The sequence below is a fragment of the Podarcis erhardii genome (genome assembly GCF_964252035.2).
Source record: "Podarcis erhardii genome assembly, chromosome: 5".
NCBI lineage: Eukaryota > Metazoa > Chordata > Lepidosauria > Squamata > Lacertidae > Podarcis > Podarcis erhardii.
This window is the reverse complement of record NC_138509.1, coordinates 70876965-70901275: the sequence shown is the minus strand read 5'-3', so window position 1 is coordinate 70901275 and position 24311 is coordinate 70876965. Positions and strand designations below refer to the sequence as shown.

The 24311-nt window shown below is 41.1% G+C and overlaps 1 protein-coding gene across 5 annotated transcripts in view; it reads right to left on the bottom strand.

Annotated features, from left to right (window-relative positions):
* Window positions 1-329: 329 nt before the first annotated feature.
* The window catches only part of ACSL3 (acyl-CoA synthetase long chain family member 3), a 49983-nt gene continuing 26001 nt past the window's right edge, over window positions 330-24311 (bottom strand). For all 5 annotated transcript variants that reach the window (XM_081861550.1, XM_081861546.1, XM_081861548.1 and 2 more), the window contains 13 exons: window positions 22250-22427; window positions 14031-14140; window positions 11811-11949; window positions 11063-11219; window positions 9876-9999; window positions 9009-9080; window positions 7688-7827; window positions 6804-6976; window positions 6297-6371; window positions 3615-3806; window positions 2894-3008; window positions 1275-1432; window positions 330-607 (listed from right to left, as the gene is read on the bottom strand). In XM_081861550.1, coding sequence (XP_081717676.1) covers window positions 444-607; window positions 1275-1432; window positions 2894-3008; window positions 3615-3806; window positions 6297-6371; window positions 6804-6976; window positions 7688-7827; window positions 9009-9080; window positions 9876-9999; window positions 11063-11219; window positions 11811-11949; window positions 14031-14140; window positions 22250-22427 — 1797 coding nt within the window. In that variant the 3' untranslated portion in view covers window positions 330-443. The remainder of the gene's footprint in view (window positions 608-1274; window positions 1433-2893; window positions 3009-3614; window positions 3807-6296; window positions 6372-6803; window positions 6977-7687; window positions 7828-9008; window positions 9081-9875; window positions 10000-11062; window positions 11220-11810; window positions 11950-14030; window positions 14141-22249; window positions 22428-24311) is intronic.

The window sequence follows — 24311 nt, the reverse complement described above, 5'->3', positions numbered from 1 at the left end:
TTGATACCTCTTTAATATTTAAATATTTACGTAAAAAAAGGCCCCCAAACTAATCATTTTGTATACAGCCAAGTTCTCCCTCTATATATCCAAACTTCAAAAAGTTACGAATGGAAACATTATACAGGATTTATAAATCAGGTTTAAAAACTTGAGGCTTCAAAATCAGGTTAGCCCAAAAGGACATTTAGGAAAATCCACTCACTGACAAGGTAGCAGAAAAAAAACTAAGGGAGGGAAAAAGGAGACAGACACCAATTTTCTGCCTTAACATTTTACTAATCCTGCCAGTTAAAGACGCTGATATTATCAGAAGAAACAGCATAAGCTGAGAGTGAGTAAAGATGTTTTTAATGTTGGTCCCAAGTGATGAGACATGTGATTCAAGTATTTCCTATTTGATCTGAGCTCACCATAGCAAAGTGGTGCAAGAAAAAAAACCATTATTTTATTTTTGTTCCATACATTCGATTAATATCTTCCTGGTAGTGTGCAGTAAGCTCTTTCCGTTTTAGTTTGAAGGCATCTGTCACCAAGCCTGTCTCTGGGGTCCAAGGTTCAGGGCTCAAACGGATTTTGAGTGGGATTTCAAATTTCTCCAGATTAGCTACAACAGCAGAGAGAGAAAAAACATCCAATTATACAGTGTATTTCAAAGAGGACAGCACAGAGCTGAGAAAGGGGCAGAAAAAGGTCAACCACAACAATCAAGGAACTGCAGCATCATCCCCTCTGAGGAAAGGCTAAAACATTTTGGGTGTTTAGCTTAGAAGAATGGGAATCACAGAAAAACAGGTATGGGGTGCAGAAAGAGTTCCTCTCGCTTTGACAATACTGTACTAAAGCTGGTGTCATCCAATAAAAGAGGCAGACAAATGAGGTATTTTACACAATGAACCATTAATTTGTGGAATCCCATGCAATGAGATGTGGTGATGAACATGAGCTTAGAGGTCTTCAACAGGAGATTAGTCACATTCATGGAAGATGAGTATGTGAATGGGGAATATGAACAGCAATGGCAGGGGAGAGCTGTTGCCTTAATGCCTTGGTTGTGAACTTCCTGGAAACATGTGGTTGGCTAGTGTGGGAAACAGGATGTGGGAAAGCAGATGACGCTCTTCTGTAATTTTTAATTGTTGCTTTTTAAGCAATTCCTCAACAACTAGTGGGGATGAAAACGAATCTAATCTTTTCAAGAAGATCCTATCACTTTTCTGATACCTTTCTTTAATTAACAGTTGTTCTGCATTTTACTTTGCAACTTTGTTTACCTATGTGAGCAGCTTCAGCTATAATCTTCTGTGCTTCTTTTTCCATTTCAGGACTGTTACATATCTCCTCCACAGTTCCTTTAAATCCTTTCTTTCGTGCTAACTCTTTAAGTTCTTTATGGTTTGGCACAACAAATCCAATGACGTAAGACTGGAAACTAAAAAGAGCGAGCAAGAGAGATGCACACCATTTCAGACTGATGTTTATATTTCTTCTTGGCTTTATGCAACTTTTCGTATTTTACTATACAGTGGTACCTCAGGTTACATACTCTTCAAGTTACATACACTTCAGGTTACAGACTCCGCTAACCCAGAAATAGTGCTTCGGGTTAAGAACTTTGCTTCAGGATAAGAACAGGAATCCTGCTCCGGCGGCGCGGTGGCAGCAGGAGGCCCCATTAGCTAAAGTGGTGCTTCAGGTTAAGAACAGTTTCAGGTTAAGAACGGACCTCCGGAACGAATTAAGTACTTAACCCGAGGTACCACTGTACATGGATCACATTTTTTCCTAAACTTATGCCCAAGTATAGAGTGGAGCACATGTTACTTTTGCCAAAGAGTTACTATTGCAGTGTGCACCCCATGGCAAGTTTACACTGTAAAGCCATTGTACCAGACTTGCTCAGACATAATACCAAAACCATGGTTTGATATTACAGGTACAAATCTTTAAAGACCCTCAGCAATAGAGCCCCTGGGAAACCAAAGGAGCAGGAAATACTTTTTTTCAGGCAAAGAGACAATTGTTAAATCTTAAAAGGGTAAAGGGGACCCCTGACCATTGGGTCCAGTCGTGACCGACTCTGGGGTTGCGGCGCTCATCTCGCTTTATTGGCTTCATGTGGCCAGCATGACTAAGCCGCTTCTGGTGAACCAGAGCAGCGCACGGAAACGCCGTTTACCTTCCCGCCGGAGCGGTACCTATTTATCTACCTGCACTTTGAGGTGCTTTTGAACTGCTAGGTTGGCAGGATGTTAAATCTTACTGATTAGTTAAATCTTGTTTGTTAAGTGTCAGTAGGAGTTGATGGGGAACAATGAAGATTTGCTACTGCACTTTCCACAGCACACACTAGATTAAAATGAACAAAAACAAAACACCTCTGTCAGGCAAAAAGCTATTTTCTACTCTTTTCATTTGCTCGGTACCCTTCCTCCTTCCTAGGAGATCAGGGGAAGGCAATGAGTGAGCCTGGGCTTGAAGACACTCCATTTCTCCTTGCCTGATAGGACAAGATGTGGGAAGGAGAGCTTCAGGATTCCGGTATCTGCTTCCAGTATGAACAGCTGTAACATGTAGCCAAGATCTAAGCTTATGGGAGTTCTGTGAACCAATTCAGCAGTTGGTCTTGGGACAAAAACCTATTAGCAGTTCCCTTCAAAGACAATTAAATATGGATGTTTTTGAACAGTAACTCACAGCTAGCTTTAATTTTTCTTCTTCTTTGCCATTGATTCACCAGCTGGTGATGAATGGAACAGAAGGAATTTATTCTGCTATCAAGTCTATGTAAATTCAAAAGGGCATGTGATAACTTTTCAGCTAAAAGCATATAAAAGTTTCTAGATGCAAACACTGCTCTAGCACAAACGCAAGATTACATGGGCTGTCTTACCTGCTCGCATATACACAAATATTATCTATTAGTGGAAGATTCTTCAAAGCAGCTTCAACTTTACCGAGAGAAACATATTCTCCCGCTTGAAGTTTCACAAGGTCTTTTTTCCGATCTATAAAAAGGGGAAATAAAATTAATGTGATATTCATTAAAAGTTCAGAATACATTAAACACAGGTGTACAGGAGGAGACTCACTGCAGACGTGGAGTTTCTTTTATTTTTATTTACTTAACGGAGTTCTATTCTGCCTTTTGTGAACCACACTCCACAAAGCAGCTCACAAAGATATACAAAACCATCCAAATCCCATACAATATGAAACCATTTAAGATCTCCATTTCCTAACACCAAAAGCCTAATCATCAATATAATAGTAAAAACTAAAATACAGTAATGAAGCGAAGGTCTTCAGGACCAGCTTAACAGAATTCCATAATCACTCCCTCTTCAGGGAAATCTGAGATTTAATGATCTAGACTGGATTTCTGTGGCTAAGTTCTGCTAATGTGCTTAGCCCTTCAACAGATCAATCACGGACTGGACTTTTTAAAAAAATGATCTTGCATTAAAACTTTTGTCTAGTGACTTCATAAAGTCCCACAACATGCATTTAAATCTTGAACATGCTCATATAAATAATAGAAAAACCATGTTTGTGGCACGAAATGGTATTTCTGCAATAGTCTTGCTCAGTCAAGTATTACAGGATTAACTCACCAATAATTTTTAGACAACCATCTGCCTGGAATTCCCCAATGTCACCAGTGTAGAGCCACCTCTGTCCATTCTCATCCACCATGAAATCACTTCGGGTCCGTTCTTCATTTTTGTAGTAGCCCATAGTTATGTTCTGACCTCCAATAACAATCTCGCCTCTAGGATATGGTTTGTCTGTGTTAAAGTATCCACCTACAATAAAATTTCATGAAGTGGGAGTGTTAATGTATAAATATGTACTGTATATATTTATAAAATACAGAGTAGCCACATTCCAAAATATGTTATGCTATGTTTCAAGGCAACGGAAACTTGAAAACCATAAGCAAGAATGTTACAATGCCCAAACCACCAAGGATGTGTGCAGAGGAAGAGAACTTTGGGTGGAATTCACTGTTGCACTGTGAATTCACTGTGATGAATGTTCTAACAGCACACGTATTACAGCTTGCCAGATAGAACAATCCCCCTTTCCTCCCTTGTGTGCTGTTCTGGGGTGTCTCCTGACCCCAGACAAGCCAATTTCAGGGAGAATGGGATGTGAATGAATCAATTTGAACCTCAAAAGCTGTCTAGAGATGTAATTAGTTGATTGTGCAGCTTATTTAGATAACAGATGAAATAAGATGCCACTTCACTTCACACATACTTATCAAAATGGAAAAGGATATATGATGCAACGGGGCAAAACATGTGCTTTTCCAATATGCAGATTACTTTTCTCAACACAGAGGTTACTATGTGCAGTGGCCCTGAAAGCAATGCCTAAGAAGAAGATTTTGAGCCCAAGTCTTCCACATCTGAATACAAACAATCCACTCTAACACACAGCTGTTAGGGTGTCAGTTTTATAGACCTAGTTGTCTACATTTATCTCATTAACAATGACTCACAGTTTCCATCAGGAGGCTCAAAGTAAGCAGGGAAACAAATCAAATGCAGTTTACACTGAACTTTAGTGAATCCAGCATTTTGAAGCATTGCAAGTCCTTGTGTATGTTTCTCTTCGTTAATATTTCTTTATCTAGCAGACTTTATAATATAATTTTAAAGAGAAACAAAAATATATAGTGCTTGGATTATTTCTCCAGACTGCTGAAAATAGAACAAATACGCTGAAAATATTGCTCATCTTCTTGCGCTTTCTTTTAAGAATATTTATTCCAACATTTCTGTGCACAACACGAGAGGTGATTTATTAAAAAATTGACACAAGATGTTCAGCTAGAAAACCAATGTATCATTTCTTCCCAGCATGAATTCAGCATTCCTATTTCTTATGGAATACATCCATACTCATTTGCCTTCCATAAGTTGCGACTGGTGGAAACCACAGGAGAGAAGAGTCCTCTGGTGCTCAGGTCCCGCTTATGAGTTTGGCATGCGTGGCTGGTTGGACACCATGAGAACAAGGTGTTGGAGTAGATGTTCCTGGGTTCTTATGTTCCTAGGTTGACATTTCTCTTGTCTGAAAGATGAGAAATAAGAGCTCCCAAAACCCCTTGTGCCTATAACCTGCACAGGGCAGATAGGGGAAGACCAGCAGTATCTAGCTATAGAAATATATATATATTTTTAATGTCCAGCAGCACCTTAGAGACCAACTAAGAAGTGTGCATACACAAGAAAGCTTATACCAAGCACAAACTTAGTTGGTGTCTAAGGTGCTACTGGACAATTTTATTTTTTATATATATATTTCTACTGCATCAGACCAGCATGGCTACCTACCAGTATCTAGCTACGTGTGGGCAATTTAAGGGGGAAATCTATGGAGACTTAAAACACTTCACACCTGGGAGAGAGGCAGCAGTACGATATTGTGCAGAATAGCAAGAGATCATAAGTTTGCAGCCTTAGGAAATGTAATTAGAGACAGGGAAAAAGGATTGTGTTTAACCCTTTGTTCTTTCTGCTCAATGAATTGACTAAGCTGTCTCTCCATCGACTACTACTTTTTGAGATGTCGTTGAGAAGACACAAACAAAACCTTGTGCTAATTGCTAAAGTGCACCTTGCATGGGGGGGAAAGCTTTAAAGGGAAGGGTGAGCTGAGCAGAGGGGTTTTAGCTAAGAACTCTCTTTCCTCAGATGGCATGGAACCGAGATCATGGGTGGTATTCAGCTGGCAGTGAGGCTGAAGGAAAACAAGCAACCTGCCTCTTGACCTCAAACTTTTCACCGTGGAACATAAGGCATGGAAGAATGTGTGGCAGAGAGGACCTGCATTTGGGGTACTATGCGCCTAACACATGTCCTCCGAAGCCGAATTTTCTCTCTCAGAGACGTCGCTGTTTCCTCCCCTCCACCTGTTGCTAAGAGTTTCAGTGGGCTGCTTCACAGTCTTGGAAATAGTCAAAGGAAAGGGATCATTAAACGCAGGGCTACATCTCCAACCCAAATCAGGTGCCACTGGCTGTTTTTAAAACTAATGGAAGGAAATATCATCATGGGAAAGCTGATAAATGATCTCTGATGTTAGGGCTAGTTCTGCTCTCATAGGTAGTTTATGAAATATCAGAGGGTGTTGCTTTTAGTCCAGCCACCAGCAAGCCAGCCTTTGGAAGCATGTTAATAAAGAGCTCAGTGGATCACTGCCGCATTATTCTATTTAAACAAAACGTTTCAGTCTGTCTTCAAACAAAAGGATAATAATCACACATTGAATAAAGAACTTCCTACCTTCTACCCAATTCATGAGCTTGATTTCACAGCAAACCAAGGGTGCTCCCACTCTGCCTGTGGCATAGTCCCAAACTGAAATTTTGGAAAATAAAACATCATTAGGAACTCAAGAGGTACAGCTTAGAAACCATCTAAATATTTCTTTGAATACCCATTGTAGAAAATGAATAAAAAGAAGTCAATAAATAAATAAATAAATATTTCTTTGAATACCCCATGCACCATTTGTTTTTATTTATTTAATAGAATTTGTATACCACTTAAATCATAAAAACCTCTAAACTAGACATTAATAATTACCAAGAAAATCAGGTGTAAAAACAAGCTGAACTAAAAGACTGACAAATCAGCAGTTAAAAATTACATTAATATAGAAGAAAATTCCATATTAAAATACACGTCAACTTTACAGAGATTTTGGAGTAAAGTACTATGACTTTACTGGTAACACCCAACTACATCTCTACACCTGGATTGGCACCTGAACCTAAACCCACCACTTACCTTCTGTTATCGTTCCAGCCCCAGAGGATTCTGTTAGTCCATAGCCCTGTCCCACTGGGCAACAGAAACAAATGTTCATGAATCTCTGAGTTGCTGCAGAAAGTGGAGCTCCTCCACACAACAAGACCCGAATCTTTCCACCCAGCAGCATCCGGACTTTCCGGAAAATAAGTCTAAAAATGTTAAGAATATGTTTTTATTGCTCAATAAAAATAATATCAATAATAAAGAATCGGAAATCATTGCACATAGCAAGTTCTGCAACATATATGGCACAATTTATGTGGAAATTGTTCAATTTTGTATACTTTTTGATGTGTTTCGCTTATTATTTATAGCTACTCCTGTAGTTAGCCACTTTGAGCATGGCTTTTCTATGGAAAGGCATCATATTCTATGCTTTGAATTCTATGCATGCTTATTGAGAAGTCCCACTGATTGTAATGGGAATTACCGTACTCCTAGAAAGTGTGTGTGTAAGTTTATAAACAAAGGCAGATGAGAGGGAATACAGACTAGGCAACAGAGTAATATAAATTGTTTTTTCTTTCTTTTAAATACTTTATTATTTTTACTATTTGCATGCTGCTTTCCCACATAAATATGCCCAAAGACACTCGGAAAACAACGGCAATACTCTTCAATTTATTTCCAGGCTCAATACAAAGTACTGGTTTTGATCATTAATTAAGGTACCTATCCTCCCATCCAGACTACCAGATTTGTGTATTGCTACCTAGGCCTGTCTTCTAATAGCCAGCAAAAGTGTCCTGGTTCCGTGACAGATTAAGCCATGCAGGCCGCTCTTCATCCGTCCATCTCCCCAAGTAAAAACTTCACCCCTTAAGGGGAAAAACATGCACACCACTCCCTCAGTTACCTACCTGTCACACAATGGAGTAGTGTAGCCTTTTGAAATCTGTTCCATCTTGTAATTATAAGCCAATATAAACAGATTACGTTGGAAATTGGACATTTCGTTAACTCGATTCATGACATTTTTGTAGATTCGATCCATGATTTCCTAGTTACAGAAATGAATTAGGCGTATCAAAGCAAGCCAACAACAGGTGATAAATTTAGATTTACTGCACAGGTCTCTGAGGGCATTAGTATTAGAGAGAATTAGAGGGGGCAGGCCAAATTTGACAGGTGGGCTTTGCTTTTCAGGAGTTCAAAGAGCAGTGTAGGGCTGCTTGAAAGCCCTTTGCAAACATCCCCACGCAGCTCCTGAAACCTCCTAAAACAGGGCCATAAGGAACAGTGCCATGCTGTTTACAAAGGGCTGTTTAAAAGCCCTTTCCCTAACCATTCTGCACTGCTTCCAAAGTCTTCAGAGGTTTGAGGAGCAGCACAGAGATTTTAAAGAGCAGTGTAGGACTGTTTGGGAAAGGGCTTTCAAACAGTACAACACTTTAACCGCCAGCTTTTGGAGGTTCAAAGAGTAGCACTGGGAGAGAGAAGAAGTTTCAACTGAATGGAAACAGCTTCCCCCTCCTTCAGCAAGGTGTGCTCTCACCAGAGCTCACTTTAAGCTCCCAACTGTTCCTCTGAAGCCCCATCCTTACCAACATCATGGACAACTTCAGGTCTAGAGGTCTAGAGTGGGTGGACATGGCTTCCTAAAAAATGGCCTGGTGAGACAAATGGGGAGGCCTGGCATGCCAAGTTTTGCCTGTGGGCCAGCAGTTCCCCGCCCTTGATACACAGCATGAACTATAACAGAAAGCTTGGCATAAAACAACTTCAAACGTTAACTGTTTTCCCCTCAAATCTATTTGCTCATACTACTTTTTGAGGGGCTGCTCTGAGGAGGCGAGAGGAGGAAAATAAGCTTTATTCCACTTGTGACTGTCAGGAAACATGTCATAGTAAATATTAATACTATGTTTTAAGCAACTTATTAATAATATAAATTGGCAGGATTAGTTTTATCATTGTTGTTTATTGAAAACATGAATTCACCCAACCATGTGGCTATTTCAGGGAAGTTCCAGAAGCAGGAGGCATTTAGTGAAGCAACTACAGACCTGTCATGAGATTTCGCATATTATTCCCATGCACAGTCCCATAGTGGAATGAAGGATTACCTGGGAACCGCTTAAACAGGCAATAGAGAAATTCCTAAGGTACTAAACTACCTTCAAATCATCATCTCATCGTATGTAACTCTTGAAAAAGGCAGTCTTCAAATGCACAACTTACCGGCACAGCTGCCATTAGCGTTGGCTTCAGTGCAGAAACATCACCTTTACTTCCTTTCTTTATTTTAGAGGACTAAAAGAGAAGTGAAGAAAGCAACATGTAACCTTAAGTTAGTCTTCATCAAAAATCCTCTTGTTTGCCCGGCGTAAAAGATGCACACACTGGAAAAAAATCATGTTTCACCATAGCGCTGGGTCAGAAAGCATCTACAACATATTTTCGTCAGAGATATTGAAACAGATATCCTGTTAAGTAGACAAATACTTAATTTCACATATATTTTAGACAACTTTTAAAATGCATAATTTTAAAATGCATAATTTGATACTATGGTCCAAGGTTGTTTTCAGTGGGTAGTTGGACACAAAATGTTGTGTGTACAGTTGGAAAGTGGATGCAGATTTTGAAAAAAAAGGGGGGGATTAGTCACGTTATGCTTGTGTGTTTATTAAGCACTTACATGCCAGGCAGTATTAGGACAGAATGTGCACAAATTATAAGGGTAAAATGCACTGTTTCCATGCTTAAAACAAATTGCCCAAACCATACAAAGAACCTTCTTTTAGGACAGAAACACCACTTCTTTACCTTCATCTTTGGGCAGGCAACCCTTCCTTGTAAATACCCTTAAAAGTGCTTTTTCTGCTGAACTGAGGCAGATTCATAAATGAATCATTGCTGCATAGTAGATCAGAACTACTGACTGCCATGAAGAAGCTACCATTGATACAAGGTCTAAGCCAAGCAGACTGTGTGCTTGTTCAGCTTTTTCCCCTATTAGTGTGGAGTGTCAGATAGGGTATTTGTCTAGTAGAAAAACGTGCTTTTAAGAAGCGTGCTATTTGTTTGGAAGTGGGAGAACCTTACCTGATCACTTAATGTTTGAGGTGATGAATAGCCAATACGGCATCCGTGAGTCAAGCAAACAAGTTCAGCACTTAACTCCAAAACATGAGCAAGTGGCAAGTATCCAATGTAAGTATCTTTCTCTCTATGGGAATAAGAGAGAGATTACGGTAAGCTCTGTGCCAAGTTGTGTCAACCCACTGCTTGAGACTGCAGCAGCATTATAATCTAAAGAGCATCCTGGCACAACAACTTTGCAATGCTGGCATATTGTCATATTTAAACAAGAGCAGGCCAAATTATACATTCTCCTCGTGCATGTGGTTAAGCATTCTGGCAGCATGATTTACCAGAAGTAAGACTACTAACCACTCTTTTTCTTAAATCAGTCAGAACATTTCACCTCCATAATTAATTAGTTCAGTATCAACAGAAAATGCAGCACCATTGGGGGGGGGGGATCTCTGGTCCACAAGGTCTCCCCATTTGGCCTGTGAGGCAGTTTTGGCCAAGTCACACACTCATCTGCCCTAGCCCCAAGTCATAGGACATCAGTTGTCAGGGAAGGTAAATACAGGGCTAAGCCAAAGGGAGGTTGCAGGCACTGGTGCTGTGACTTTTCTGGCGTGGTTTCATTTCAAAATTTGCTTGGCCAAAAACAGGTCACTTGATGTTACTGCAATTTCAGGTATTGTCAAGTAGTCACCCCCACCCATTTGCCCATGGATGGGTGTCTCTGCAGTATATTTAAGCTTCAACTATCAAAGGGTAAACAAAGCTACAGGAAAGCCCTTGTTCCAAATAGCTTTGAGGTTTCAATAATCATGTTTGTCTTTGCAAAATACAATCACACTAGTGCAAAAAGGTCTGGTTTTTTTTTTGTGATTTATCATTCCTGACAATCTATTTGTACTGAAAATGGTACTCTTGCCAGACTTGCAAAACAGTCGCAGAACTTCTCTTTTCTGAATATCCAATACTAAAGAACATAAACCAGAACAATATGACCACATATATTCCAACATTTTAGGTGAGCATGGAAAGTTCTTAAAGTAGGGGTTCTTTTTGTGCAACAGAAGTTTAATTAAAGCCAGCATTGTACTATATTTCTCTAAGGACGTTAACAACATACACACTAATGTGTTCATTTCAATAATTTTAGTGATAAAGCAATAAAAGCATCATTTAGGATTATGTGTGTTACATACCCAAGATTAGGAATCCTTTCAGCCATCCCAGTTATACCAGAAATAAGATTACAATGCGAGATCATAACGCCTTTTGGGACACCTGTAGAACCACTGGTATACATTATTACTGCAATGTCCGATGGCAACGGTCTCTGCTTCTGCTTGTTGGCTGGAACTTAAAACAAAAAAGAAGCAAGCGTCAAAACAATTTGAAAGAAAGCAAAATTGAAAGAAAATCTAAAATATTGACTACTAAGTTATTCTTGTTGTAAACCTTAATGTGTTCTACATTTTTATATGTCACCATTTTAAGCCAATGAGTGAAGTCAGGGCTGTGAGTGATAGGTGGTTTCTCTGAACACTAGGGAACAGGAACCCTGGGAGTCCTAAAGTGCTGCTGTTTCCTGCTACCCTACAATACACTTTTCCTGCTTCCATCTTATTTTCTAGTAGTCCCTGGAATCTTTGTTTGCCCTTCATGTTTTACTAGCAACCAGGATGCATCTTTCCACTGGTAGGTTCACCTGATATCAGGTATTCCTTAGAAGTTATTTTCTTAAAAAAATACTGCTACGCAAACTCTGTATCTTGATTAAAAACATATGCTAAAAATAATAAGTTATCAACACAACACCCATCCACCATATACCCTGGGCAGAATATAACTGGCAAGATATTAACCACATTTAGCATTATCATGTCTTAGATTTCCTTCACTTTTTTCAAGAAAATACTATCATTAGGAAAAAGGAAAAGGTATACGTACAGTTTTCTGTTTTCTCTCCCATAGCTTGAACAGATGCCATCGTGTGAACAATTACCCCTTTGGGGAATTCTGACCATGTTGTTGGTGTGCCATCCACAGTAATAATATGGCGCATCAGAGGAATCTGAGAAGCAATACTCTGCAGAAAAAGATGGGGCAAACAGTTTAACTGTTTCCATCATAATAATCATAATGCCCTACATTTGCAGTTCTATACTTTAATAGTTCAACCTGCTGTAAATAGAGCGCATTCAAAAAAGCTAATTTGATGTCATCTAAGTGGGGACGCAGGTGGCGCTGTGGGTTAAACCACAAAGCCTAGGGCTTGCCGATCAGAAGGTCGGCGGTTCGAATCCCCATGACGGGGTGAGCTCCTGTTGCTCGGTCCCGGCTCCTGCCAATCTAGCAGTTCGAAAGCACGTCAAAGTGCAAGTAGATAAATAGATACCACTCTGGAGGGAAGGTAAACAGCGTTTCTGTGCACTGCTCTGGTTCGCCAGAAGTGGCTTAGTCATGCTGGCCACATGACCTGGAAGCTGTACGCGGGCTCCTTCGGCCAATAAAGCGAGATGAGCGCCGCAACCCCAGAGTCAGTCACGACTGGACCTAATGGTCAGGGGTCCCTTTACCCTTTACCTTTAGCTGCTAACAGTGCTAATATATTTTTAAGGTATATTCTTTCAGTCGTAACTTGTTTTAACCCTATTCTTTTGGTTGCAAATTGTTTTAACCAATTTTAAGATTTAATTTTCACATTTTAACTATTCCTGGAACCTTATGGTGAAGGGTGGGTAAAAAGAGGGCAAGCTGATTAATTACTATTTACTACCACAACCAGCCAGTTGTGAAATTTCAATATGTTTGGAATAAACAGTATCAATGTAATTTATAACAATTCTTGCTGACACTAAAAAACGGTGTGCATTAAAGTTCTAATGATGAACTTAAAAAGGCACAGCTTTTCTCAGCTGACCATTTCGCTTGTCATTTCCCCTCAGAATTCTTCTCCATATATCCTTTCTTCTTCTTCTGTCCACTCCTTCCTCTAGCCATCTTATCTTCTGGTTCCCTGGCTCTGCTGCTACAAATACTTTTAGTGAATTATAATATAGATTACACTTGGAGACATGGTCCCCAAAGTGCTTTTATGGTTACACTGTGAGCCAAGATGTTGGCCTATGAAGCCAATGCTCAAAAACAGGGTATTTAACAAACCCTTTTATGGAAAGAAACTTCAGATCTGCGATGATTTTTCCATGCTTCGTTCAATTAGAAGCAAATAGAGAGCAACCCATCACGTCTTGACAAGTTTGCTGGCTCCCCCCCCCCCCAGCAAATCTTGTTAAAATTGTTTAGGCTGTATTACTGGCTAACTGGCTAACACAGCTTTTTACAATATAAGATCAAACCATGGCAGCTAAATTACAAATTCAGAAGCACACAAACCCCACCCTCCACCTGAGCTGCACCTCCTGACTTGCTTTGGGGACAGATCCAGGACAGGGTGGTAGGTTCCCAGGTTGCTACAAGCAGGGCAGATTGGCTTGATCCAGGGCCAAGAGGCCACAGGACAGCATAGCCCTACTAAGGGTAGGATATAAATAAATATAACAACAACTACTGCTACCACAATACTAGGATATGAAACATTTATACATAGCACACCGTCCATGTACATGACACTTTGCAAGAATGAAAAATTGCCCACATTCCCTGAAGTGTGTGTCAATGTCAGAGGACTATCTAGTACAGTGGTACCTCTAGTTGCGTTCACCTCTGGTTACGTATCCTTCAGGAACAGACTCCTTCAGGATGCGTACACGGCAAACCCAGAAGTATTTTTCCGGGTTTTGCCGTGCGCATGCACAGAAACACTAAACTGCACCATGCGCATGCGCAGGACCTCCAGTTGCGAATTCCTCGGGATGTGGCCGGAGCTCCGGAATGGATCCCGTTCACAACCAGAAGTACCACTGTATTGAGTTAAGCACCATTTTGGGGGTGGGGATCAGTCCTTTTTAAAATGGAAACTAAAGGTGCATCCAAATCATTTACACTTCCATAATTTTCTGTTACATAAGAACATAAATCTGTAGAGCAAGAGAAAAAACCTGCACTATATGTATATCACCTTTTCCTCTATAGAATTGAATAAACAAACGAACAAAATCCACATTTGTATACATGCATCCAATTTGTCTAGCCAAGGACAATCCTTACCTTCAGTTTTGTTTGCATCAATTCTCTGCTGGTAATAATGGTTGTCACTGCAGTTTCATTTAACCCATGTACTATCGCAGGGCCTCCTAGAGTGGCATAAAGTGTAACAACTGGGGAGGAAATGAATAATGAATTTCCTATTATTAATTATTATTATTAGACTCATATACTATAAATGTCCAGGATACAAAAGATACACTGCATGCTGAAAATGTCGCAGTACACTGCTGCTTCAAATTCAAGATTTCAAACTTTGAGAAACATAAAATGCAAATGTACTTTGGTTTCACTATGCATATTTGTACTCTGAAGAATTGAGGTCTTATTTTCCAAGCCACACTAGCAGGATCTCACTTCTTTTCTTTACAGAAGAGGTCATGTGACTTTTTAGTTCTACACCGCACTCTCAACACAATATGAGAGCACAGAGCACAGAAAGGACTTCCACCTTAGATACTTCCCTCCCATATTATCATCGGATCATAGAATTGTAGAGTTGGAAAGGACCACAAGGGGCATCTAGTCCAACCCCCTGCAATGCAGGAATCTTTTGCCCAATGTGGGGCTCGAACCCACGACCCTGAAATTAAGACTCTCACGTTCTACCAACTGAGTTATCCCAGTGAAGTAATATCTCAATGTAATTACTTTAAGACAGGGGTCAGCAAACTAAGGGCCGCAGGCCATATCAGGTCCATTTGCCTTCAAGATCCGGCCTGCGGACTGTCCGTGGATCGGCATGGAGATTCTGTTCATTCGTTTTTTTCCTGTGCCATTCCATTCCCCCCGCCTTCCTCACACACACCGTGGCGGCGGTGCCTCCCTCCCTCCTCCCTCCTCCTGGCTTCTCCCTGCCCTGCCTAGAGGAGGAAGGGGGCTGGGCTGAGCTGGCTGATCGCCATTTTAAGCAGTCCAGAGCCAGCCCTTTCGCACTACTCATCTTCCACCGCTGCCCTGGTGCTCCTGTGGGCCAGAGAGCAGAGCAGACAAGCTCATTCTGCCTACCCACGAGAAGCAGCAGCGGCAGCTGCTTCTCTGGTCCGCCACAAGATCTGAGGGACAGTGGACCAGCCTGTGGCTAAACATTTTTTGCCAGCTCCTGCTTTAAGAGTTAATTCGGGCATACAATTATTCTCCAAACAAACTTGAAAAGCAAGTAATATTGGCCACAATTATATTTAAGTTACAGTGGTACCTCAGGTTACATACGCTTCAGGTTACAGACTCCGCTAACCCAGAAATAGTACCTCAGGTTAAGTACTTTGCTTCAGGATGAGAACAGAAATCGTGTTCCAGCGGCACGGCGGCAACGGGAGGCCCCATTAGCTAAAGTGGTGCATCAGTTTAAGCACAGTTTCAGGTTAAGAACAGACCTCCGGAACGAATTAAGTACTTAACCCGAGGTACAACTGTATTGTGATGTAGCAAAATTTGGTTTTGCAGTGGCGGAAGGAGTATCTAATATTTGCAGGAATATGGCACTCTGATCACCTGCTTGGGGACTTTGCTTTCAGCTAGTCTCCTCAGCACTGAGAAAACAGATGGTTGCTTTATTACTTTGGCAGGAAAGGATCTCATACATAGCACTCTGTATGCAACTCACTGCTGTGCACAAGGATCTGGACCAATTCGGGAATTCTACAAATATAAATGGGTTTGCTTTATGGACATCAGAGCTGTGCATCTACGCTGCTCACTTGAAAGCAAGCTCTGCTATAACATCCTGATTATTGTGCAAAGTGCTTTAAAAAGCAGCCTCTGCCATTTTTCTGACCCCAACCGTAGCTGTGCTATGTAATGCCAGCCATCTCATCATTCTGGTCCTATGCATGGAGAGTTTCTGTGTCAGTGTCAGCCACTTCCCAGAAGCCATAGCAGTAGCCTGGGAATTCTCAGTGTCAGAATGAAAGCCTGGGCTTGGCAGAAGTACATTAACACAACAAAACGGTTTCCAGTAGTCTCAGCTTAAAGCTATAACATGCACATCAGCTCATACATCTCAGCGAACATGTTTAAGATGACTATTTATATATATCAACAGCAATTAACCTATACGGTATGGGATTGTAAAGTGCTTTTTAAAAGATATGCACACATATTTGCTGCGAAAGAATTTGCTGTTGCTTGCTTGTGGATTTTGAAGTGTGCATTTGCACCTGAAAAACAGCCTTGTATGTTGATAAATCAAAACCATGTAGTGTAATCCTAAACAAAGTTCAACAGGACATTTCATCAGGGAAGTGTGCTGTAGAATTGCAGCCTTATACTCAGATACAAGGTCCTGAAATTGATAATCCCAGGCATACAATTCAGCTATTAGTTGCAATGCAGTTCTTTGGAGTCACTGGTTACAACAAAAACCATTTTCCTTGATTCAGAAATCTGAATGGTTGCCATGAGGGTATTTAACAAGGAACACAATTCCAAACTGTTGCAAAGCAAGTACACATGTACATTGTTTTCTTTAATTTGGTGGGAGCAAAGTACAAAAGATTGCCTTTATTAGTTCCCATGTGCTCTCTGTGCTCAGTCCAATGACCCTCATTATATAAACACAAGATTTCCCTAGCAGGCTCTCAGCAAGCTGAGGAAGAAAGAGTATAATCTCTCAAAAAACCATTGATATTATTCACCTAAAAACTGGAGGGAGAAAGGGGGGGGGGGGAGATGAACGAAGTGAAAAACAATTAGGCAGTTAATGAAGTCAAGAAGCTTGTCCAGTTTACAAAATGCTGCACTGATGTCATGGAGAAAGAGATGAAGTGAGCCACAGCAGCTGCAAGTGATTATCGTGCAGTATGATCTACCCAGTTGCCACTTAACACTGTGTATAGCACTTCTTCATGCACACATAAAATCTGATTAAAAATTATAGTGTTACAAACTGTAAAGTAAAAGCCGGCAGGTGTAGATTTGTTACTTTCTAGCAATGACAAAGCAGAAAAAGCTTTCCAAGACTTTGTTATGGAGCTATTTTCAAATACAGTGGTGCCTCGCAAGACGAAAAGAATCCGTTCCGCGAGTCTCTTCGTCTAGCGGTTTTTTCGTCTTGCGAAGCAAGCCCATTGACGGCTTAGCGGACTAGCGCTATTAGCGGTTTAGCGGCTTTTAGCGGCTTAGCGGCTTATTGGATAAGCGGCTTAGCGGCTTAGAAAAAGGGGGGGAAGGAAAAAAACCCGCAGGAACTCGCAAGACATTTTCATCTTGCGAAGCAAGCCCATAGGAAATTCGTTTTGCGAAGCACCTCCAAAACGGAAAACTCTTTCATCTAGTGAGTTTTCCGTCTTGCGAGGCATTCGTCTTGCGGGGCACCACTGTACCACATTTTTCACTCCATAAGACGCACCAAACCATAAGGCACACCTAGTTTTGGGAGGAGGAAAACAAGAAAAAAAAAATTCTGAATCCCAGAAGCCAGAACAGCAAGTGGGATCTGGCTTCTGGGATAGCCTCTTGTCCTGGCTTATGGGATAGCCACGCACAGCCTCTCCTGGGCAGTGGGATGAAGGCTCCCCCTGCCTGAAGAGGCTGCGCGCGGCTAAGGCAGAAGCCAGAAGAGGCACTTCGCTGAAGGGGCGCTGCGCAGAGAGCGAGAACTGCGCAGCGCCCCTTTAGCGAAGCGGGAGGAGGAACAGAAGGAGTCGCTTCTGTTCCTCCTCCGGCTTTGCAGGACAGGCGCGTCGCTCAAGGGGTGCTGCACAGTTCTCCCTCTCTGCACAGCGCCCCTTTAGCGAAGCAGGAGGAGGAACAGAAGGAGCCCCTTCTGTTCTTCCTCTGGCTTCGCAGGGCAGGCGCGTCGCTCAAGGGGCGCTGAGCAGTTCTCCCTCTCTGCGCAGCACCATTCGCTCCATAAGATGCACTCACATTTCCCCTTACTTTTTATGAGGAAAATAGTGTGTCTTATGGAGCGAAAAATACGGTACTTAAAGAAATTAATTCTGGACAGGGGAGGGGGGGCTACTTTAAAGGACATGCTCTACTGTTTGTCCCATTGGACTGTGAACAATGTTCATTCACTTATCTCCAAGGAATAAAATATTATCAAGAACAAAAATCAGGGCAGTTTTGGCTAAATATGCACATAAGTTACCATAACAATCAGGCAGAAAAATCCTTTAAAATAACAGTAAAGTTTAAAATGCAGTTAGTGGATGGAGGGGACATGTGCCACAGAAGAATGAAGATTTAAAAAAATAAGCACAGTTAGATCAGGCCTATTCAGGAAGAGCAGTACTTGGCCAAATCTAGATTAGCAAACATATTTCCTTGAAAAATTAAACAAAATTTAATTCGTTGCGTTTCACTGCCTGCAACTCAAGTTTCAAAAACGACTACGTGAAAAGCATATGACAATATTACCATCTGCCAGCAAGCAAGTCAGCCAAGTTCATTCATTTGACATCACCAAATGCTGTGTCACGCTGTGAGCTGAAGCACGTCTCAGAAACTTGAAACATCCACTTAAATCCCCATCATCTCCCTTCCTACCAACCCCCCTTTCAAATGCAAATTTCTTGATTCCACACATTTCAGCATTTCCTACATTTTCATGTTACCTTAAACTGACCCTTTTGAAAGTTAAAAGTCTTATAAAGGTCTAAGTGGAACTTGCCACAGAATTGCAGTATTTCTGATGGTGTTTTTTGTCTGTCTGTCTGTCTGTCTGTCTGTCTGTCTATCTATCTATCCAGCTTTTGGGTACTTTAATAACTCTCCTTATTAAGGCAAACAGCGGGGTGGGGGAACTATCCATAATGTTGCCTTCCAGTGTAATTTATTTCTTGCAGCAGTGTTTTCCACAATGCCCCCTGCAGGCAAATACTGAGCTAGTTCAGATGTCATGCCAAATTATGAACGATGGCTTTGTGACTATGAGCTTTATTACCACACCATAATTCTGATTACCTCTCCTAGCTCCAAGGTGTCAGCAAACAATAATTTGCAATTTCACCCAAACCAAGGCAAACCATAATTTGTGTATGCCATAGAACCAAAGTAGATATTACTTGTGTTGATACTTAAGTCTCTATTGATTCACAATAAGGATTTGCAAATGTGATGTGGATAGCTGTTGTTTTGAATTATTGTTTGACAAGGGAGAAAATGCACTGGAAATGTATTTTGTACTGTATTTGTGTACAGTATTACAGGGTTACAAGCAGCTATAAAATGGAGTATAGGAGCATTTCCATTACTTTCATAAACATATTCAAGAGGTCTGAGGATAATGTGCATTCCCCATGTGCTCCACAGATCGCTGGAGGAGGGAACTAAACTCTACAAAACTATGACAGGCATGGCCAGGTAAAGGCATACTGGTGAACAAGGTGGTGATGGAGGAGGAACTTACCATGGAACCACAGAGATGAACATGGAGGGAAGAAAGATGCAGAGCAGAAGCAGCCAAGTCAGCTAGTAGTTATCAGATCATATTTGACTCAGCTAGTTTTCTAGTTGTGATTCTGTCTATTAAAATAATTGAGATTCCTAACTGCAGGGGGTTGGATTGGCTGACACTCAGGGTTCCTTGCAACTCCAATATTTGTGATTCATGGAAATCCCATATGCTTGATTGCCAGAATGATTTAATAATCAAGGTGGATGAAGCAAGTCACAGATAGCAGGGAACTGTTGGCTCTGAAACTAAATGCAGAATACGACTGCAAGTGAGTAAAATCCTTTTTTTTTCTAGGAAATGTTTACGGTTGAGAGTGTTGACGTTTTTATTGTTGTAAAAGATATCGGATACTGCAATTTTTTATGAGAGGTGTACTTTTTTATTGTAGTATTGTATGATTTGGTGAGAGCCCTTGGCTACACAATAAAGATGTGAGATTAATGAATAAAAAAGAAGCAAAGATCACCACTCAATCTAGTAGTGAATTAAGCTGCTGAGTGCTGAGAGAAATGGAACTCGGAGGGGAAAACATTCATTCGCTGAGGAACAGGGGAAGGCAAAGGTTTTATAAACTACCTTTTTTAAAAAAAACACCTAAAAATAAAGAGCCATAATGAGTCTCTCCCCACCGCCAAAAAAAGGGGGACTGAGCATGCTCAGATTTTATCCTATAAACTACCACCAAGACACACCAAGTATCATTTGGAAAAGAATAACAAAAAATGGAAGACGGGAATGTCAAGCTTGAACTTCCTCTAAGCTTACCATCCCCCTACCATTGGGTTGTTCTCGTCTTTATTTTGATTACAGTGATACCTCAGGATGTGAACGGGATCCGTTCTGGAGCCCCGTTTGCATCCCAAACAGAACGTAAGGTGCAACACAGTGTGTCTGCGCGTGCGCAGGTCACATTCTACCGCTTCCGCACATCCGTGTGACGTCATTTTTACCGTCATTTGCCGCAGAGCACAACCTGAAAGTGCTCAACCTGAAGTGTATTTATCTCGAGGTATGACTGTATGTATATTTTGTGGTTTTATATTGTGATTTTATCCTGTGAACCACCCTGAGACCTGTGGGTATAGGGTGTTGTATGACGACGACGACGACGACGACGACGAAGAAGGAGGAGGAGGAGGAGGAGGAGGAGGAGAAGGAGAAGGAGAAGGAGAAGGAGAAGGAGAAGAAGAAGAAGAAGAAGGAGAAGAAGAATGAACCAAGAAGAAGAAGAAGAAGAAGAAGAAGAAGAAGAAGAAGGAGAAGAAGAATGAACCAACTATCACTACGTAGCCTATACAATAATGGAAGCTGTGCCAGCTTTTCTTTTAGTCCATCATCTAGAACTGAAGTAGCCATGATACTGGTACTTTCCACAATTTTGGACTACAACTCTCATCAGCTGCAACCAGCACAGCCAATAATAATTGAGAGTGACAGGAGTCACAATTCATAACATCAGGAGGGGTTGATGTCATTGATTCCTGGCCTAGAAACGATAGCAAGGCAGCCCTCCTGTTAGCAACCACTTCCTGTCATAGGCTTAGCTCCAGAAGTTGCATCTTTACACTGGCAAAGGGGACTACTGCCCAAGCCTGGGCCATGCTCTTGCCAAGCCTTGCAGCTCCAGAAAGTAGCAAAAGTATTACATGCAAAGCTTGTGGAGATTTTGCAAAGATACATGTTACATGTCCAGCTTACATTTAATGAGATGCTTTCCTTTTAAATGGGTGTCAGTTCTATTTTCCTCAGAATATACTGAAGTAATTAGAGCAAAAACTATGAGGGGAGACAGAAGCAGCAAAGCTTCCGTTGAAAGAAAAGCTGTAACAAGCTACTCCCACAGCTATAGAGAAGCTATATATAATAATCTGCCAAGGAAGAATAACCAAATCTTCAAAGTGCTTTTTGCAATTGCTTACAATGGCCTATTATACCAGTCTCAGTTCCTTTTTCTACTTGGGCTTTAAGTGATTTCTCTTTTGAGTTGTAATTTAACATTCTGCAAAACTGCTCTCTGAATGAAACAAATTTCATTCATTTATGTTTGCTGTTTTTACTATGAAAGGGTCTTTTGATTGCTCCTATTAACTTTTTGGTGAGAACATACAATACAAATATATAAAATCGGAAAGAATTGTTCAGTCTTCTACAGACATTGTTCTTTGCCTCTTACCAAGAAAGATGCTTTTATTGGTGTCCTTTAGAATCACAGAATTGTAGAGCTGGAAGAGACCCAAAAGGCCTTTCAGTCCAACCCCCTGCAATGCAGGAATTATAAGTGGAGAATCCCTGACAGATGACCATCCAACCTCTGCTTAAAAACCTGCAATGAAGGAGAGTCCACTACCTTCCAAGGTAGTCCGTTCCACTGTCAAACAGCTCTTACTGTCACAAAGTTCTTCCTAATGCTTTAGCACTGCTGAAGCACTGCTCTTGCACAAATGAACTGGAATTGGACTTGTAACAATGGTTTTCCAGACTGGAAAGAAGTGTGGTGCTTGGAAGAAAGCTGCCTGCCCTTCAAAACTGTCACACGTGCTTGAAGGAAACCAAACCTAAGAAAGGCTGTGTGAGAAAGGGAAATTCCCAAAGCCAGAACCATCAGCTCATCCTAGGAATTGGTATCTTTGCAATTCCATGGAGATGGCAACCCAAGTCCTAGGAGGAGACAGAGGAAGAATCTTCAAAACAAAACTTAATCATACTAATTTAGGGACAATAGTAGCTGCCCTACACAAGTTATTAAAAGTGTTAGGAAAACCTTCTCAGTGTATCCAAAAGCTCACAAAAAAACCTGATAATGCCATAAAAAAATGCTTACGTATGAAGTTGTTCATGAAGCAAGCTTGGGCAGCGATCATCCACTCGGCTCTAGTTTCACAGAAGATGGCAATGTTTGTCTTCGGTTGAATGCCCAACACAGTTAATCCATCTCCAAATTTTTTCGCTTTATTGAAAACATCATCGTACGAGAGCCACATATATTTTCCAAGGATAACCTTAATAAATAAAAAAAGACTTTTTAAAAAATCACAAACAAGCCTAAGCATGCATAACTGCATTTCTGTGTACTTGCTTGCCTTTGTCTTTCATCTCCATGTTTGTTTTCCTGTCTAACAATAGTTAGACTGAAAGGCCTATGAGATGCAGACATGACATTTTGCATAGGTTACTTTCCAAAACTTACTGTGCAAAGTGGTGCTGTATGAATAAAAATACAATAAAGAAAAAGAAAGGGTACGGAACTGTTTCTTATCTCCCTAGTCAAGTGAATGGATTAACTTTGTTATACCAAATGCCCGTATTGGTCTTGAATATAAGCCTCACTTTTTTCCCCCAAATTCCGACCGTGAAAAGTGAAAGTGCGGCTTAAATTCGCAACCTTACAAAAATGGGCTTTTATGATATCGCTGCTGAAACAGACATACGGTAAAATGGAACAAAAAAATGTTTCATTGCCTATTTGAGAGCTTAAGATGGTTCATTTGCCATTTTTGGGTGTGAGGGCCTGCGGAACTGTAGCAATTAAATTGCAATTTGCACTTTTAGCAATTGTACGGTAACTTTTGCGGGCTTGCAAGATCAAAGCCTTAAATTGGCTAATAGTTACAATTCTACCAACTGCAGCAATTTTCAGCCTGCAACCCAATTTTAAGGGAGTGGCTTATATTCGGGTATTGTCTTTTTTTCTTTTGTTTCCCCCTTTGAATTTTAAAGGTGTGGCTTATATGCGGGTGCAGCTTATATTCAGGCCAATACGGTATCAGAATTGTATCAATTATCTGTAAGTGCTATTCAAGAAGAATTCAGAGGTGAAACAATCCCAAGCCCCAACCCACCATGCTGGAGAGGATACTGAATAGAGCAGAGGGGTCCTCTACTCAGTGCTGCACAGCTTCTTTGGCCTTCACCATCAGGAAAGCTCTGCCAGCCTCCGACATTGGGGAAGGCCTGCTGGTGAGGAGTGCCCCAAAGTGCCCATACAAGCGGCAGGTGGAATTTACCAGACATTTCAGATTGAAAACCCAAGAACAACTTTGATTTTCAGATTCATACCAGCCTTTTGGACTACGTTTGTGTTTATAAAAAAAAGGACTGAAGTTACTAATACATCTAAGGTCAGGGATGTCCAACCGGTTGATTACAAAAACTGTGGTCCATTCTCCCTAAAAAAGCTCAACTCTGTCTCCCTAAAAAAGCTTAACAACTCTGGTCAATCCTACTGTGAGTAGATCACAGTCTCTTGGAAGTTGGACATGCCTGATCTAGGCTATGGGTTTCCAGATTGGCAAAACAGATAACAGTTTTTTCCTGTTAAAGCTCCTACATGGAGTAGCAACTGTGGGTAAGGGGCCCATGCTGCACAGTGTTTGCCCCAGATCCCAGACCTGCCTTCCTCTTGGTCTCCCACTGAGGAACTGAGTGTGGTCGCCAGACCCCTGCCTCACACCACGACAGCAGCTTTAATAGGAAGAGACTGGGGTGCCTAATCTATGCAATTTTGCACACAGAAGGCTATTTTACCTAGTGCTGCACCGCACAAGCAAAAAGCGTTCAACAAAAGTGAGCATAAAAAGATAAGCACTGCTCTCTAGTGTGTGCTTTCTGTTATAACACTTAAGTACAAATACGAGTCTGCTGTGATCAAAAATTAAGTAAATTTCAATGTGGCCATGAGGTTACTAAGGTTGTGCTCCTAAGAAGACCTGCTTAGGAGTAAGCCCCCACTGCCGTCAATGAGACCTGCATTCAAATCAACATGCACAAAATGGCAACTTGCACCCTTCAGCTTGCATTCCTTCATTGAATTAAAAGGAAAGCCTCCTCTTCAGATTCCATACAAGAGTTTTGACATAAATTATTAACCTTATGTGCCACTTAGG